The following is a 17,184-nucleotide window of genomic DNA, read 5'->3' as shown; positions in this document are numbered from 1 at the left end:
CGCCGATACAGCCCGTCTACGCGTCTCTCGTGCAAAGGGACTCGATCCAGCGCGCCAGCTGTACGCTCTTGACGTCGATTGTCCTCCAGAAGAGATCGCTGCCAATGATTGTGGGAACTCCGAGGACAATGATTCCGACCAGCCAGGCAAACAGCCGCCCAAACATGCCCGCAGTGTCCCTACCACCGACGATAGCCCAAATGTACGGCATCCAGCGGTGGGAGAAGACGTCCAAGACGGGTCCATGAACGAGGTAGAGTGCATAGCTGATATCGGCGAGATACTGCGCCAGTGGCGTCACGAAGAGGTTTTGTAGCATCTTGATCTGCTGCAGAGCGACGACGATTTGGATTGCGCCAAGCGCGTACCAGGGGAAGGAGACGAGGTCGCCACCCATGCCGAAAAAGGGCTCCATGGTGTTGTGCCAGAGTCTCGACATGCCTGGCGTAACATCGGCATGCTGATTCGGCCACCCCGCGACGAAGAGGGCGAAGACAAGGTTGCCAAGGAGGAAAGCCTTGAAAACGAGGGATCCGATGGTGTTTGATGTTGACTCGGACGACACGGATGCTTCCATGTCAGACGCCTCCTTGTCTTGCACAACGGTTGCGGCGCGCTCGCGGCGTGCCTCTTGGATGAGACCGATCTCGGCAATGCCCATGCCACCGACGAACTCGAAGGCTGCCCAGTGGCCGCACTTGAGGGAGTAAACCATGATGGCCAGAACCGAGGCCAGTCGCAAGTATGTCTTCATGCGGCTCAACCCAGTCAAAACCACAAAGAGCAGCAGCGAGTTGGAGAATTCGATGGGGATGGTCCAGAGATGAACATCGTAGGGCAAGAATTGGGTGATGTCCCACTTCCAACTAAAGGTAATCTGCCAGACCGCATTCTTCCAGTCAATCAGCTGCTCCCATAGCGTGGGAAGCGGCTTTCCTGTCCATCCCAATCGGATCATAATCATGATGATGAATGTGGAGGCAGTCGTGGGGAGGAACAGGCGAAAGCCACGGCGGAATACGCTGCTGGACAGTGTGCGATGTAGTCCATCGTAGTCGTGTTTCCTTGCCTGTTTCAGGGCCTTGAGGGAGAGGACGAAGCCAGAGATGACGAAGAAGATGTGGACCATGGGCCTGCCACAGTAGAGGACGCGCAGGAACGGCAGCTGCATGGGTGACGATGTGGCATGGTCGTCCTCTTCCCTGATGCCGTAAGACTGAGAGTACCAGCCCACATGCTTCTCTGTGAAGTGACAAAAGAAGACAATCAGGGAGGCGACACCGCGCAGGCCATCAAGCCATGATGTGGGGTATAAGCGTCGGTGCTTGAAATCGGTCGGTCGGAGTCGGCGCTGGACGAAGGACGGCAGGAGGAAAAAGAGTACGGCAGTTAGCCTAGCCAAGAAGGATTGCGACTGCGCGGGCGAACTGTTGGAGCCACCAGGCGATGATGGCTCTGAGTTGGAGGTGGTCAAGAGGGAGTAGGAGTGGGAGCTTGGCGAGTAGCGGGCGACGGCGCCGCGAATTGAACGAATAACCAAGGGAATCATTGCGATTGCATGCCCGTCGAAGGATGGCGGCGTGGGACGTTGTAGGCGGTGGGATCGGTTGCGGCGTTGCGACTTTTGTTATCCTCTTCCGGCTGGTCACCACCTGTGAATACCGCCGTCGAGGAGGGACAGGAGAGTTCTCGTGCCGTTTCGGTTCGGTAGTACGAGTGTCGCAAGTGCCGTGGCTTGTGGACGAAGAGCGGCTCGGGAGCAACGCCAACAACGCAGAAGCACGTTGGGATCCGGCGGGCGAAGGCAGCCGAGGGGAGGACGAGGAGCGACGAGCGGGTGGACGCAGACGGGTCGGGGAATGTCGAGGTTTTTTTTCAGTTTGGGGATAATTGTCGAGGCACGCAGCGATAGGAGAGCAATTTGAGGGTGAATTCAGCCGGCGCGTGGTTGCTGGTTGACGGATTGTCTCTTGGGCGCTAGTTTCAGAGCGGGAAAGGGGGCGACAAGCTAAGATGCGGTTGGCGTGATGCAGGTTGCTTCTTCGGGAGAAGGTTCGGTTGATTGGCGTTTGTCGTGGTTTGTGTGTGGCGGAAGTATTGAAGTCCCAACGAGGAGGGGAAGGGAGGGGACGCAGGGAAGAGGAGGAGGCGTTCGGTGGCTTGCAGCTCCCAGTTCGCACGAGACTCGGTTCGACGCGAGATAAGGTAGGCAGGTAGGTGGATAATGTCGAGTCGAGGTGAGCAGGCGTGTGCAGGTGAAGACTCAGTTATGCAGGTGAAGGACAAACGGTAGAGAAGAGTCAGGTAAGGTCAGCGATACGAAGGGTGTCGGGTCGAGGACACGAATACGCGACGGACTGTCTGCAGTTGCTGAATCAGATGAGACGCAACACGAACAAGACGAGAAGATGCGCGACGGCAAGTGCGATGACGAAAAGAGCAGGAGAGCAGGTGCAGGTGCAAATGCAAGTGCGAGTGCAACTGCAACTGCATCATGGGGCAAGCAAGAACGATCACAATCAACCAATGCAAACTGGCATCCTCCTTCCTTACTTTCTTCCTTCCTTCCTGCCGCCCCCCTGCCCTGCAATCCAACCTACTAAACGTAGGGTAGAAGGTGCTGCCCTTGGGTTCTTCCTTCCTTTCCCGCCTCAGACCAAAACCTAAGGTAAGAGCGACGGCAACTTCCTCCTCCCTTCCTTCCCGTTTTCCCTTGAATCCCCCCTTCCTCCTTCCCCAGACACAGCCAGTCCACAGTAAGGCAAGAGGTACCCAGTCAGGTGCGACGTGGGACTCTCCTTCCCTGCTAACACTGAACCTAATATTCGTACCTTACCTTAGGTAGGCACCTATCCAGATGAATACTGCGACCTAGCGAAACCCAAGAATGAGGGTCCTTGGGGTAGGTCTTCAATTCGGTTTGGGGTTCCAGGTTGAGCTAAAAAGGAAAATAACGGGAGCCAGGCGTCTTAGCACTGCGACCCTGAAGCTCGGGTCCGGCTAGGGAGGCGCCTGTCACAGCGACTGTGCAAACTGTATTCCGCCTGTATTTTCGCTCTGCGTGTCTGCCACTCACAGCTGCGGATACCACCGTCTGTCCACAGAGGAGGCCCCAGTCTGATATTTCATCATTTCTCTGCGACGCGCTGCCAAACTCAATCTGCTGTGGCAGCCGGTTCTGACATTAATCGTTGACGTGCTCGTCGCCATCTTCACCGTCCTTCTGAAGCCAATCTCGCCATCCGCCAAGCGAATCTCACTAGCACGGTCTGAGGAATGTCAATTTCTCCTTAGCGCTCCCCAGAGATCTTGTGCGTTATGTGCCTGAAGTCCCTATGCCTTAAAGCCGACAGCAAGAGCTTGGCGCAAGACACGCCTGAGAGACAACAAACACTGCGGGCGCATTTCCTCCCTTACTTCAAACCTCAGGAGAGCAAACAAAAACAAACAGTCTTAGACTACTCTTGTGAGCTGCAGCAAACTGCATGGCCCGGCTCTGTCTGCTGGAGGAGTCCGGAAACACCTGCAATGGCGAAGCACTTCCGTGGGACGCAGACCAGACGTGTCTTGTTCGAGGACGCCTACAACGGCAAACACATCAGCCTGCCGACGTCATTTTCACGTTTGGGGCGCACGACCGCTGGGACCTGAGAGTGTCGAGACGCATCAACTGTGTTTATTTTCAGCATCCGGGAACCATGCGTCATCCCAACTCTAGTTCTATCCGTACCCACTCATCCGTCTTTCTAAGCTTGAAGACGCTCAGAGGTGCAGAAGTTGCCATGTTGTCGCGCGACATCCACTGAAAGCCCCATTTCTCACCTAATACTTCGCTGTTGAAACCAGGTAAAACTACTAGACCTTTTGCGATATACCAGTCAGGCACAATGTGTGTCAAGTCAGGTTAGCCACATCAGCCTCCCGCATGCTCCAACTGTTTGTGGCGTTCACGGCATGTATTCTCTTCCCTAAAATCATCTGGATTTACACGACTTTGGAGGAAAGAGGTTGAGTGGACCTTCCCATATCCACCCGCCGCTATGCGACACTTCTCATTCGATATCTCAGCAAGTTCAGGAACAAACACAATTTCAGACCACAGGCCGTGCCACCGCCCTCACCTAAGACGAGGCCAAGCGATGGAATTGGCCAATGATCACAGATTCTGCGCACAAACCTTCGTTGTTACTCCAGCGCTTGCGCAGTAAGCTGACTGCGCGGGGGTGGAGGACGCCAGTCACAACACTGTATGAACACACTTACATGGAGATGGAGAACCAACATCTCTCAGCCCTACACTCCAGAACCCTCGCTAGCGGCCGTAACATTGACATGCTTCACCGGTGCGAATCGAGATGCATGGTATGCCACCTCATCTCATTGGCAAATTGCGCAGATGCGAATGACAATTGAGGCGACCTGAGTTGACGACGCGGACGACGAGGCAAGATGGGGCGAGACGAAGGGCCGGGGACACGGCAGGCAGCGGCCCTATCCGGTGAATGGTGGCTGCTGCAGCCTGCAGGACCTCACTCGCGCGTCAGAAAGGCCCTCGGCTCGTTCGATCGAAACCGGACAGCGGCCAGTGACGGTCAGCAATGACACTGCAGAAAAGCCCCCCCCCCCCCCCGGCGCCACGCCCGCTGCACAGCCCAGCGGCACGGAAAGGCGACCGGTCAGATGGGCCCGGCGAGAGGGCCCGAACCGATCATCACTGTGCGGAGCCCCCACGAGGAGGAGACCACTGAAAGAGTGCGCTTCTCTTGTCTGCAGCCACTACACACAGCCTCTCCCGCGAGGTGTGTGTGACGCATTTACAGAGTGCTGACGGGCCAAGAAGCTGACTGATATGACGACGGACATGGCCGGCTTCAACCTCGAGCCACTCTTCCGCGATTGTAAGATGCATGTTGGTGCAGAGTTACAATTCGCTTCACATCAGAGGGGCCTCAGTGAAACCTCCCTACCCAGCGCGGTGCTGAGCTGCCGACTCAGAGCCTGCAATACTGACAAGTGAGAGAAACATCGGACTTTGGTCACGCCCACCACGACGACCACCAACAACAACATCACATCAGGCTGTCATTTACCTGGGGTCCGTCTCCATTACACTGCAGTCGGTAAGGCCCCCAGCCCCAGGTACGGACGCCATCTACACAAATCGACAACGGCCCGAAGTCCGCCAATCCGAACCATGCCGGAATTGGGCGGTACCAGACCCCATAGGCTTGCATGCGCTGGGGGGCCATCATGAAGAATACGATGCGCTACAACGCCTTGCTGGGAATGGCGTATGCTCAGAAGCAGCCTCTCGACCGCGGACTTCAGTTGCTACCGAGTATCTCCATATCCGTTACGACCACGGTCAAGAATGAAGTCACAAGCCTTGCTGCCTCTGTCGGACACGGCAATCACATGTGTGTTTAGCAACCAGGGTAAAGAAAGATCGACTCATATTGCGCAAATGCGTCCTCATCTCCCCACAGTTCCTCGGACACGCGAGAGACACTCACCGAAAGCCCCCCCCCCCCCCCCCCCCCCCATCTGAGACAGAGTCATCGAATCGCTCTGGTGGTGCAGATAGTTCGGCCAACAGGGATGGACGGAACGCAGATGGAGACTTGCGCAGTGAGGGTGAGGTTTAAGGCAACCCGGCGAGGTACGAGAAGGCGCCAACGATTGGCCCTCGTTGCATCTCGTCAGCGACCTCAGGAACTCATTGTCTTCAGCCGCTCGCTCCCCAGCCCAACATGTGTGTCTTGCGCGGTGCGTTGCCCGCTTTCGTTCTATCTGCCCCTCCAAATTTGGCAATGAGGGACATTTCAAACAAATCAACACCGGCTGCTTCTATTGCGACCTCATTGCTCTTCTCCTTCGGCCCCAGCGGCGCAAATAGGCAGACGGCACAGGCACGCAGGGTACGTTCAGCTGCGCCTTAGCAGCCCCCACGATGCAGGAGATGCGCTGCAATATCGTCCATTATTGGCTCGGCCACGCACGATAGACAGGGGGCCCGTTGGTCCCTCGCGTCGCACCCCGTCCAATGGCTGCCTGCGTTTTACCAACTGCATCTTTCTTCACCAATCTTGGGGCCTTTTGGGGCTGCTTCTTCCGGTCAAGACCGGCGAGCGATTGACATGCCTCGGAAACTACGCACTTGCGCGGCTTGACAAGACTAATAACGGGAAGCCTAGAGGCCGGGCTCCCTGGCAGGACTCTAGTTCGCAAATGGATCATCGTCTAGGTACGGCGTAGTCCCAATCATCGAGCTAACAACACCCATGACACCTTTGTGGACCTCCAATATCTGACCTCAGCGCCAACCTGAAGCTACCGTCTACCTCGTGCAGAGCCTGATCCTCAACCTCAGTTAGTTCGGTAGCACTTCTTCCTTGAGGCCCATTCATCCGCGCCTCATTCTCGTCCTCGTGGCTATGGAGAGGAAGGTATCCGTATCCCCATGTTCGCCCTAAACTGGGGTGGGTTTGTTCCGCAACCGTACTTGTAGTCCAAAGGCTATCTCTCTGCCTGTCTATATATATGAGGGAAGCAGCCATCCCATGAGTAGATCAGAATTTCTGCTCCTCCTCGTTCCTAGACATCGCTCTTTACCTGTTCCTCTGTGAACTGATCTATCGGCAACATGTCTCAACAGTCACATACTGAGCAGTTCCCCAAGAACCAGCCGCCCTTGGCTGAGAGGTTGGCATCAGCCCGCCAGCTCGTCACCAAAGCCATCTCAGCAGTACCTCCTCACCCGGAGCCTCTTCCCAGCCCAAATTCCGACCAGGGCGAGCCTACCAACCTGGTCCAAGATGTCAAGAAGCTGGGCTTCGAAGACTTTGATACCCTCGTAAACTTCTTTTCTTCGGCCGTCGAGGGCCAGATCAACGACAACGAGTTGTTACTCGAGCACCTCATCCAGCTCTTTGCCAAGCTGCCCCAGAACTCAGTCAAGGGCAAGAGGCTAGAGAACGGCTTGATCAACCAGCTATGGAACGGCATCGATCACCCTCCCATGACGACGCTTGGAGAGGACCACAAGTACCGCGCCGCCGACGGCTCCGGCAACGCTATTCATGATCCCAGGATGGGTGCGGCGGGACAGCCGTACGCCCGCTCAACACCAGCCAAGAGCTACCAGAACCCCAACCAGCCTGAGCCTGAGATGATCTTTGACATGCTCTTTGCCCGCGGTGGTGAATTCAAGCCTCACCCCAACAAGATCTCCAGCTTCATGTTCTACCTGGCTACCATCATCACTCACGATATCTTCCAGACTGTAAGATCTTCACCTGCCGAGAATACCAGCGTAGTGCTAACAAAATGACTACAGAAGAATGGAACTTCGCCTATTAACCAGACCTCCTCGTACTTGGACCTCGCTCCTCTGTACGGCCGCAACCAGGCAGAACAGGACCTCATGAGGACGAAGAAGAATGGTTTACTCAAGCCGGACACATTTTCTTCCAAGAGAGTTCTGGGATTCCCTCCTGGCGTTGGTACTCTTTTGATTATGTTTAACCGCTACCACAACTACGTCGCTACCAACCTGGCAACGTGAGTTTTTCGATTTCTGTGTTCCTGTGTTCAATGCTGACAATCGGCAGAATCAATGAGGGTGGCCGATTCCAGAAGCCAATTGGCGACGACCCGGAGAAGGCGGCAAAGTATGACAACGACTTGTTCCAGACTGCTCGCCTCATCACTTGCGGTCTCTATGTCAGCATCATTCTCCGCGACTATGTCCGCACTATTCTGGGTATGAACCGCACTGCGTCAAGCTGGGCCTTGGATCCCCGCACCAACGAGAGCAAGAGCATTCTCAGCCAACAGACCCCCGAGGGTACCGGAAACCAAGTATCTGTCGAGTTCAACCTCATCTATAGGTGGCACAACACAATCTCCCCCAAGGATGAGCAGTGGACGAAGGATGTCATGAAGAAGGTCCTCGGAAAGGACCCCACCGAAATGTCGCTGATGGAATTCGGCCATGCGATGAGAGATTGGGAGCAGGAGATCCCTGACGACCCCGCGCAAAGAGGCTTCATGGACCTGCCTCGCAACGCCGACGGCACGTTGAACGAGGCGGACCTGGCCAAGATCTTCAAGGAGTCCGTCGACGATGTTGCCGGCTCCTACGGCGCCAACAGAATTCCCGAGGTAATGAGGCCCATTGAGCTGATGGGAATCATGGCATCCCGCTCCTGGAACTGTGCCACGCTCAACGAGTTCCGTGAGCACTTTGGCCTTACTAGGCACCCGACATTCGAGGACATCAACCCCGATCAGGAGGTTGCTGCGAAGCTCAGATTCCTGTACGGAAGCCCTGATGCAGTCGAGCTTTACCCCGGCCTGATGGCCGAGAAGTCGAAGCCGCCCATGGCGCCGGGCAGTGGTCTCTGCGGTAACTTCACCATGACTAGGGCCATCTTATCTGATGCGGTCGCGTTGGTTCGCGGCGATCGCTTCTACACAATCGACTATACGCCCAAGAACTTGACCAACTGGGGGTAAGTTTCAATATCATACGGGAAAGTGAGAGGTGCTAACTATTACAGATTCAACCAAGCCAGCTACGACCTGAATGTCGACCAGAGCCACGTTCTCTACAAGCTGGTCTTCCGCGCCTTCCCCAACTCTTTCCAGAACAACAGCATCTACGCCCACTTCCCCTTCGTCATCCCCTCAGAAAACAAGAAGATCCTCGAGGGAATTGACAAGGCCTACCTGTACACCTGGGACGAGCCCAAGACCAAGACCCCGCTGATCCCTATCCTGTCGCACAAGGCCGTCAGCGAGGTCCTTTACAACCAGCAGGACTTCAAGGTCATCACCGGCGACGCTATCAACCACCTGGTCGCTCAGCCCAACAAGCCCCACTATGGCAAGGACTTCTGCCTCTCTGGCGATGGGAAGGAGCACGCCAAGAATCGCACGCTCGTCCGCAAGTCTCTGATCTCCGGCCCGTGGGAGACGGAGATTTGGAAGTGGTACACTCACATGACACCCAAGATCCTCAACCTCAACAGCTTCCCGATCCCCGGAAACAAGAGGGAGATTGACCTGGTCCGGGACGTCATTAACGTCACCAACACCCGCTTCAACGCTGCGCTGTTCTGCATGCCGATCAAGAACGAGGAGTCTCCGTGGGGCGTGTACACCGACCAGGAGCTGTACTCGGTCCTTGGCGCCCTCTTCCAGGCCGTGTTCATGGATGCCGACATTGGAAACAGCTTCAAGCTTCGCACAATCGCCCGTGAGCTTGCTCAGGATCTCGGCAAGGTTGTGATGCTTATCGCTCAGACAATCAAGAAGGCGGGCCTCATTACGGACATCGTCGCCAAGATTCGCGAGGGCGAGGCGTCTCTTCCCACGTACGGCAACCATCTCATTGAGCGCATGCTCTCCGATGGCAAGGACGTCGAGGAGGTTGTCTGGGGAACCATCATGCCCGTTATTACGGCCAACGTCGCGAACCAGTCTCAGGTCACTTCTCTCTGCGTCGACTACTACCTCGACAAGGAGGGCAAGAAGCATCTGCCCGAGTTGTACCGCCTGGCGCACGAGAACACACCGGAGGCGGACGAGACCTTGCTGAAGTAGTAAGTTGCATCCCAAAATCATTCTTTCAAGAATACCGCTAACAGTGTATAGCATGCTTGAGGGCTGCCGTCTCCGCGGACCCGTTGCGGTTTACAGAGAAGCCACGTCCACACAGGTCATCACTGACTACTCCCCCTGTCTGCCCTCCGAGTCCGACCCGACCGGTCGCGACCCCATCACCAACCCCGACATCGAGGGCACCAAGCGCGAGGTCAAGATCCCCAAGGGCTACCGCGTGGTCTGCAACTTTGCCACCGCCGGCCGCGACCCCGCCATCTTCGAGGACCCCAACGAGGTTCGCCTCGACCGCCCCCTGGACTCTTACGTCCACTTCGGCTTGGGCCCGCATTGGTGCGCGGGCAAGGAGATGTCTCGCGTCGGACAGACGAGTCTGTTCAAGCAAATCGTCGGCCTCAAGAACCTGCGCCGCGCGCCCGGCGGCCGGGGCGAGATGAAGAACTTCCCCGCTTCCCCGTGGAACGGACAAGTCGGTCTGCCTGTGGAGGGCCAGAATGGAAGCGCGGCGCATCAGCAGCCTTGGCTTGGACTGAGGGCGTTCATGACTGTTGACCAAAGCTCGCTGTGGCCTATCCCCACGACGATGCGTGTGCAATGGGATGAGTAAGTGTAACAATTGGCGTGTGTGGAATTTTTTGTATGAGTAATGCGGCAAAACTGTACGAGAATGATGATCGTTTCGATTTGAGTAGCGATTTAAATAGCCCTTTGAATAGAATACTGCGGGGTATAAAGGAATCTTAACTCTCCGACATTCCCGTGACAATAGTTGACGTTGTCAGTCACCGACTGTGTTGTCTCGAAACACGCCTACAGCAGCTCACTCCTATCAACCGGGAGAACATACTTTTAGCCAGACATGGTCTCCAACTTTGAGTAGATATCCTTGTACAAGCCACACCTCTCGTCCAAGATGGTGGTATTGAACGGCGTCACAACAGTTTGGACGTTGCCGATATCCCCTAAAACGACAAGATCTAGAGGTGCATATTGCGAGCCAACGGCTGCCCATCCTGGGCCCGCATTAGGGTCCTTGACAAATCGCCCGATCGCGCCCCTGAGGTACTCATATACTGCGTAGGATTGGGGTGTATAGGTCGTGTTGCTAGGATCAGTGAAAAGAAGGATGGCCTCTGAGCCATGAATCTTGCCAAGCCAGGCGTACTCCTCAGGGAAGAAGTTGAGAATGGAGGTGTTGAAGTAATAGCGCCATGATGGAATCTTGTGGGAGGCTGCCGTGGATGATAGAATAGACTGAGGCTATCGTAGTGTCAGTTTTGTATCATCCGAGAAACCAGGAAACGTACACATGACCAAAGGAAGTCTGTGGTTATAGCTGAGGCAATATCGAAGTCGGTTGTCAAGCCAGTGGAGCGATAGACTGACACTATCACCTCTCTGTCTTCTTCCTTAATCAGACCATCCGGTAGATATGCTTCAAGCCAGCTCGCGAGGTCAATCTCATCATTCACAAGGCTCCTTCCCTCTTCAGCCACTGTTCCGGCCAGTATTGGGACTCTGGTAACCTGCCCGCTCCTCCACAGCTCAGCAGGACTGCCCCAGACGGTGACATAATCTAGTTCAGGCCCGAACGAAATGCTGTGTTTCGACATGGCCTCGACAAGGTCCTCAGACGGAATCTTCTTCATGCAATCCATGCCGCCAGTCGAGTTTGCACAGCCAACGGCGGAAGCAAGTGCCGACCACTCCTTTCCATCACTCGGAGAAGGTGATGCGAGCAGACCGAAGCTTGTTTGGCCACTCGACATGATTGCGGCGCGAAACGGTAGAGGCAGTTCGGTGGCATACGCCTTGAGATGCTGGTCAACTGAAAGAGCCCCTGCCGACTGGCCCCAGATGGTGAGCTTGCTGGAATCACCTCCAAAGGCCTCGATGTTCTGCTGAATCCAATCGAAAGCGAAACGCTGATCATAGAGCCCCAAGTTACGTTCCGGAATGGGGATGTCGGGCGAGGATGGAAAGCCAAACACTTGAGGCCGCATCAGCGCATATAACGACAGGGAAGAGAAAGCCCGGACCGTTTGTTCTGTACTGGATGCTCACCACGACAATGTCCTCATATGCTGCGAAAGAGGTGAGATCAATCCTTGCGTGGCCCATCTGGTAGCCCCCGCCATGGATGAAGACCAACACTGCCCGGGTGGCGTTTGACGTAGAGTACGGCGCAAAGACGTTGATGCGCAGACAATCCTCGCTCTCGGGTGCTTTTGGGGCGTTGAACAGAGTCTGCAAAAGTTCGGGACGAGGACCGAGTTCTAGATTGTGGATTAGTATACACTATGCCAGCTTCGAGAAATGTGGGCGAACCATTGAGACCGAAATTCTGATAGCAAGCAGGGCCGAATTCCGTGGCATCAAGGGGCTCTGTCCATGGCTTCGGCGGCTCCGGACGGGAAAATCGGGATGAAGTTGTAGCGTACGGGATGCCGAGGAATTTGTTTACTGTCGCCACCCCGTCCCCAATGTTCGTCGAGATACCTTGGACGGCCCCGGAAGGTATCGTGACAGTCGGTTGCGCGGAGACCGCAATGAGTGGCAGCAGAAGGGATTGTTTTACTCGCATGGTTCCAGCTTTCAAGCAATTGACATGCAGGCAAAGCATCCCATGTAATAAAATACCCATAAAGAGGTGATATTTCATATTTTATATGCCTCGAGCCAGTTGGGAGCCAAAGTGTGCTATGAGAACGCCCTGGCATGATCTGACGTATAACTGTGCCCTTTGCAAAATCCTTCACGCCAAGGTCAGAACCCACGATGTGGCGCCGATTGATGCTCCTCTTTCGTCAGCGTATTACCAAGAAATATGAATGTGGCATTGGGCAACTTCACATAAGATCCCTTGGCCACGGGCAAATTTCAGCTGCAGATCCTGAATTGCGCGTAAACAAGGTGCAATACGAAACACGACGCCAAGAAACGTGGCTTGCTGATGCCCCCAAGACAACGGGGGACGATCTCAGCCGATGCGAGATACGAGACCAAGCCACATGGAGGAATTCGGCAGGGCGGGAAAACGTGTCGATGGGTCCTAGAAACATGGCAATGAAACCAAATTACTTGATTGTTCACTGAGAATAGACAGACATCATGTAGCGACGATACAAAAGGGATGAACAAAAGAAATAATACAGGGTGGTCGAATGTTGAAAACAAGAAACACGCTTCATCCCTCGTTACCCGTAACCTCATCATCATCCAGAATCCATACTACAACATACTTACTATTCTCAAACCGGTTCAGGACTGTGTGTGACAATGATGGACGGCAAAGGCGGCTTCAACGCGTTCCCACCCACCTCCGACCGCCCCTCCGTAGTCTCCGTCCCGGCGGAGGACCCATAGTCGCTAACAGACCCGTTCCGCCTCACACCGGCGTCCACCGCCAGCTGTTCCCAATCCCTAGCCCAAGCAGTTCCCGGCGGAGGTGGGCAAGGCTTATTCTTGTCCGCCGGGAGGCCTTTTCCCGGAATCAGGATGTCGGGAGGGGCCGGTGTGATTTTGATCTTGGGTTTCGGGTTCGTCTGTTCGAGCTCGGGCAGCGGGGGAAGCGGCTCCGGGATGGGTAGCATGATGCCGAGCGAGTCCGGGTGCGGGTACGGCATGGCGGGGACGGGCGGGACGTTCTGGGCCATGAGGTGCTTGGGGTAGCTGGCCTTGCGGACGAGTTTCGCTCGTGCGGGTGCCGGGACGGTATGTCTGTAGCTGGCAGGGAAGTAGTAGTATGCCGGCGGGGTTTGTTGTCGGCTCGGGGGTCGGCTGGGTGGCTTTGGCTCCTCTTCCGGCTTGGCTTCCTTGTCTGCGTCTTCGACGAGGATGACGGTAGTGGCCCGCTTGAAGCAGGGGAGCTCGAAGGGATGCGCCGCGATTTCCAGAACTAGGACAACCACTATGGCACTGGCTCTGAGGGGAGGTCAGACTATGATACACACTGCGAGGTTTGGGTAACACTTACATCCCCACGATGGACACCGCCAGGTTGAGCTCCGTGATGGGGCTCTCGGCGAGAAAACCTGGGAAGTGTGCAACGGCGCCACACGACAAGATGATTGCCGGAATCCAGAGAAGCAGGGCCAGGCGGGAGACAATGATGGCCCAAGAGACCAGAGGTGACTGGAGAGACTGTCTTCTGATGAACTGGCAGTTGCGGAAAGAGACGAGCAGGTGTAGCACGAGATACATGGGTGAGATCATGGACTAGCAATAGTGTAAGCGAGCATTCCGGTGAGCGTGGATGCCGAGTAACGAGGACTTACAGCGAATAGGATGAAGCTTTGAGTGAGACAGTCACGCTTTCCCGATCTTGAAGGCCTGAACTGAAGAGCGGAGGTGGTCAAACCACCGCCGGACGCAATGAATAGGAGAAACATGGCGATGCTCAAGAGAATGGGAAGAGGCTTCGGCGGAGACTTTGTGGAAACATCGCTCCCAGATACGGACGATTTGACATCCAGCGACTCGACAACGCTCACGGCGTCGTCTTTCGGAGGAGGCGCCATGGTATGAGGATGAACTGAATTGACTTGATCTTTCGGGGATTCATCTGTCGGTTCTTGCGCAAGTTCATATATCGCTGTGCATTGGATGGCTGGAAAATTGCTGGTCAATCACGATGGCGGCCAACGCTTGCTGTTGTGGCGGGTGGGCCTGGGAACATTCCAGTGTAAGACAAGCATTGGGGGCCGGAGGCTTTTGTAGGACAGGGTCTACGACGGGATAAGGTCCCAAACTGCAGATCAGCCTGGTGCATTCCACACACGGGCTGTTCTAACAATTACTTTGGCTGGACTGGAAAGCAGCTGGAGGTTGGAGACCACAGATGCAGCCGGTTGCGAACAGCATACCATCGTGAACATTTCCCTTCAGTCAAGAGCCCCAAAGAGAAGCTGGAGGGTCGATGTTGAGGACCTAAAACTCATCTAGCATCGTGAATCACGATCGCCCTCTACGTTAAATCGAGATGGCCTCGAGATGGACTACGTCTATCGAGGTTTAGTGGACAGGGCAGTCAACCTAGCCAGGTCATTGGTTCAACGAATCATGCCGCAATTGAAGATAACTCAAAATCATGTATTGTGGTGGACCAAGGTTATCTCGGTTCAAAATATGGCGCGGGCCGATGGATGGCAAGTGGCAGGGGGTTTGCTACTCGCAAAGTGCCCCGGGAGAAGGAGAGGAAGTTGGGAGCGGGCCCTAGGAGTATGAACTACGGCAAGTCAAGGAGATAGGTTGTCCAGCAAGACGGAAGAGACTGTATCCTCCGCAATCCCGTTTTCATCCTACATCAGCTCGCCGAGGCGGGCCTCACGATCACCCGCCCAGTCCTCCTTCTCGTAGAAACGGAACACGAGATCGTAGTCCTCGAAGTCGTGGACAATGCGGTCGATACGACGGTATCCCCGGACAGGGTCAACCAAACGCTGGGCCGCAGTAGTTCTGGAGACAAAATCACCCATACCATAGGGGTTGGCACTCTTCCCCTTGGCCTCGAACAGGGTAACGCTGAAGCGTCCAGGCTTGAAAATGTCTACGACGTGCTCAATGATCTCCGCGGTAGTACGGCCGCTCTGGCCGCCGGGCACGTTGGTCTCGAAAGAGGCAAACGAGCAGTCGGGCTCAGGGGTCACATGGACGGTAAAATAGTGAGCAGCGTTGGCCCCCTTCTCGCTCTTGGACGCGTCCTCATCGTCGGTGATGGCAGGAACGACGCCGTTGGCGGAGAAGCCACAGGGGCTGAAGAGATAGGCATCGACACGCGCACCGGGGTACTTGCTCGTGGGGTAGACGCTGGACAGACCGCATCCCTCAGACACGACGGTACCGAGAGCATGGCCCTCCGTTGTCATAGCCCCCTTGACAGCGCGGTCAGCATCGGTGAGGTCCGACTCGCCAATGTTGCTGAAAACGTCCACCTCCTCATCAGAACTCTTCTCGGGAACCTGGGAAAGGTCGCCCAAGCTCTCGTGGGCCTTGTCTCGAGCAGCCTGAGTCTGCAGCAGATGCGATTTGTCGCTAGCGACCGCACTCGCGTGCGACAAATAGAATTGCTTCGCATTCTCAGGGTCGAGGTCGGTCATGAGAATCTCCAAAGTTTCGTCGTTGTGCTCCTCGACACCGCTGCTGAAGCTGGCAACGCTGCCAGTCGGGATACGAGACGCAGACCCAAGAGGAGTCTCCTTCTCCTCGGGAGTGCGGGGAGGTGTCAAGGTCTGGTTGGGCGAGGTGATGTACAGGTACCAATGGTCTCCGTTCATCTTGCCAACCATGTAAGCACTGCCGCCTTCAAACATGTCGTCGAGGTACTTGACTTCCGACTTCCAGCTGCGATGGGGACCCTCCTGGCGATCAGGGAACAGGAAGTTCTTGCGACTGTAGAAGACGCGGTAGGGGGTCGCGGCAGCCTTGATGTCGGTGGCCGCCTTTGCGTTGTGGAAGGGGAATCCAGCGTGCTCAGCAGCGATATGGAGCAGACGCTGCAAGCCCAGCAACAAAGTCGTGGTGCCACAGGTCTTGAGGATGAGCTTGTGGGGGAACACAAACAAGCTGGACTCGGAGAGCAGGTAGGCATCGACGGAGTCGGACTCGAGGACGGACAAGATCTTGCAGTTGACCATGTCGAGCATGGTGACCCAAGTGTCGGCGGAGACGGCCTTCAGTCCATCGGGCTGGGCGCTCGCGGGGAGAGCGTCGGGACCAGGAGCGAACCAGACTTCAAGGAGCTTCTCGGGGCCCTCGAAGGCGTTGCTCGAGTCTAGATCGGCAGCGACATCGTGATTGATAGTCAGATGGGGAGTTGCCTCAGACGGAGAGAAGGTGTAGTTGTTGGGGACCGAGAGGTTGACCATCTTCAGCGGGGCGGGCTATCTGGGCGCGACCCGGTAGATTATTGACGAGATGGAGATGTGGTGTTCTCGGAACAGGAGGGCTAGAAGTCCGCGGGACACTAGCTACCACTCAAACGAACTTTGCGGCGTTCGTTTGAGAGAGTAGGCCCACAGGAGGGTGGACGTTTGTTGAGGCTGGCGGAGCCAGCAGCAATGGTATTGATAGAGGGGTTTTAACGTCACTCGAAAGGACGTTAGGGAGGCCGGGCTTGGAGGGGTAGGAAAAAGACCCTTGGCAGCGGAATGTTGGCTCGATAGATGGGCCTCGCTCTGGCAGACACCGATACCTGTGGTGGAGTATCGGACCTAGCAGACGAGGTTATCTGCGTGATCGGGATTTGAGGGTACGGACGAGGGAGACAAGGAGGCTCGTATGGGCAATCAGTCGAGGTATGTTGGTGCTTGGAATATCAGCAGGTGTTATCTGGGCCTGGGAGAAGCTGTTAGTAACGTGAGGAGAAGATGGTTGTAGATTGCAGAAGCATGGCTGGTCCATGGACGACCAGCACCTTGTTTACGGCGGTTGGGAGCTTTGCAGCAGACTGAAAGAGAGAGGGGGGATAAGAGATACGTACTTTGCGGGCTTGGAGAGGAAGCGTAGCAGGTCGATCCGGTTCATAGACGGCCAGAAATCGGCAGAGATGGAGGGGCGAAG

General features: G+C 55.6%; 5 protein-coding genes across 5 annotated transcripts; 1 reads left to right on the top strand and 4 right to left on the bottom strand.

Annotated features, from left to right (window-relative positions):
• Window positions 1-16: 16 nt before the first annotated feature.
• CGCA056_v003962 (uncharacterized protein) lies at window positions 17-1,549 on the bottom strand (the record flags this gene model as incomplete). Its single annotated transcript, XM_037319218.1, has 1 exon — window positions 17-1,549. The coding sequence occupies one exon, from the start codon at window positions 1,547-1,549 to the stop codon at window positions 17-19; it is 1,533 nt and encodes a 510-aa protein (XP_037182319.1).
• A 5,094-nt stretch (window positions 1,550-6,643) lies between these two features.
• LIDS (Linoleate diol synthase) lies at window positions 6,644-10,231 on the top strand (the record flags this gene model as incomplete). Its single annotated transcript, XM_037319217.1, has 5 exons — window positions 6,644-7,282; window positions 7,337-7,560; window positions 7,611-8,513; window positions 8,562-9,605; window positions 9,658-10,231. The coding sequence occupies 5 exons, from the start codon at window positions 6,644-6,646 to the stop codon at window positions 10,229-10,231; spliced, it is 3,384 nt and encodes a 1,127-aa protein (XP_037182316.1).
• Window positions 10,232-10,473: 242 nt separating this feature from the next.
• On the bottom strand, window positions 10,474-12,208 carry Ache-3 (Acetylcholinesterase; the record flags this gene model as incomplete). The annotated part of the gene is made up of 4 exons (XM_037319216.1): window positions 10,474-10,884; window positions 10,932-11,614; window positions 11,664-11,900; window positions 11,953-12,208. 4 exons carry the CDS (start codon window positions 12,206-12,208, stop codon window positions 10,474-10,476), a joined length of 1,587 nt encoding a protein of 528 aa, XP_037182317.1.
• A 667-nt stretch (window positions 12,209-12,875) lies between these two features.
• On the bottom strand, window positions 12,876-14,144 carry CGCA056_v003959 (uncharacterized protein; the record flags this gene model as incomplete). The annotated part of the gene is made up of 3 exons (XM_037319215.1): window positions 12,876-13,548; window positions 13,601-13,842; window positions 13,902-14,144. 3 exons carry the CDS (start codon window positions 14,142-14,144, stop codon window positions 12,876-12,878), a joined length of 1,158 nt encoding a protein of 385 aa, XP_037181307.1.
• Window positions 14,145-14,924: 780 nt separating this feature from the next.
• spe2 (S-adenosylmethionine decarboxylase proenzyme) lies at window positions 14,925-16,490 on the bottom strand (the record flags this gene model as incomplete). The annotated part of the gene is made up of 1 exon (XM_037319214.1): window positions 14,925-16,490. The coding sequence occupies one exon, from the start codon at window positions 16,488-16,490 to the stop codon at window positions 14,925-14,927; it is 1,566 nt and encodes a 521-aa protein (XP_037181306.1).
• Between the last annotated feature and the right edge of the window lie 694 nt (window positions 16,491-17,184).

The sequence above is a fragment of the Colletotrichum aenigma genome (genome assembly GCF_013390185.1).
Source record: "Colletotrichum aenigma strain Cg56 chromosome Unknown KSG_Cg56_contig03, whole genome shotgun sequence".
Lineage (NCBI taxonomy): Eukaryota > Fungi > Ascomycota > Sordariomycetes > Glomerellales > Glomerellaceae > Colletotrichum > Colletotrichum aenigma.
Note: the sequence above shows the minus strand (reverse complement) of the source record. Positions and strands in the feature narration are given on the sequence as shown.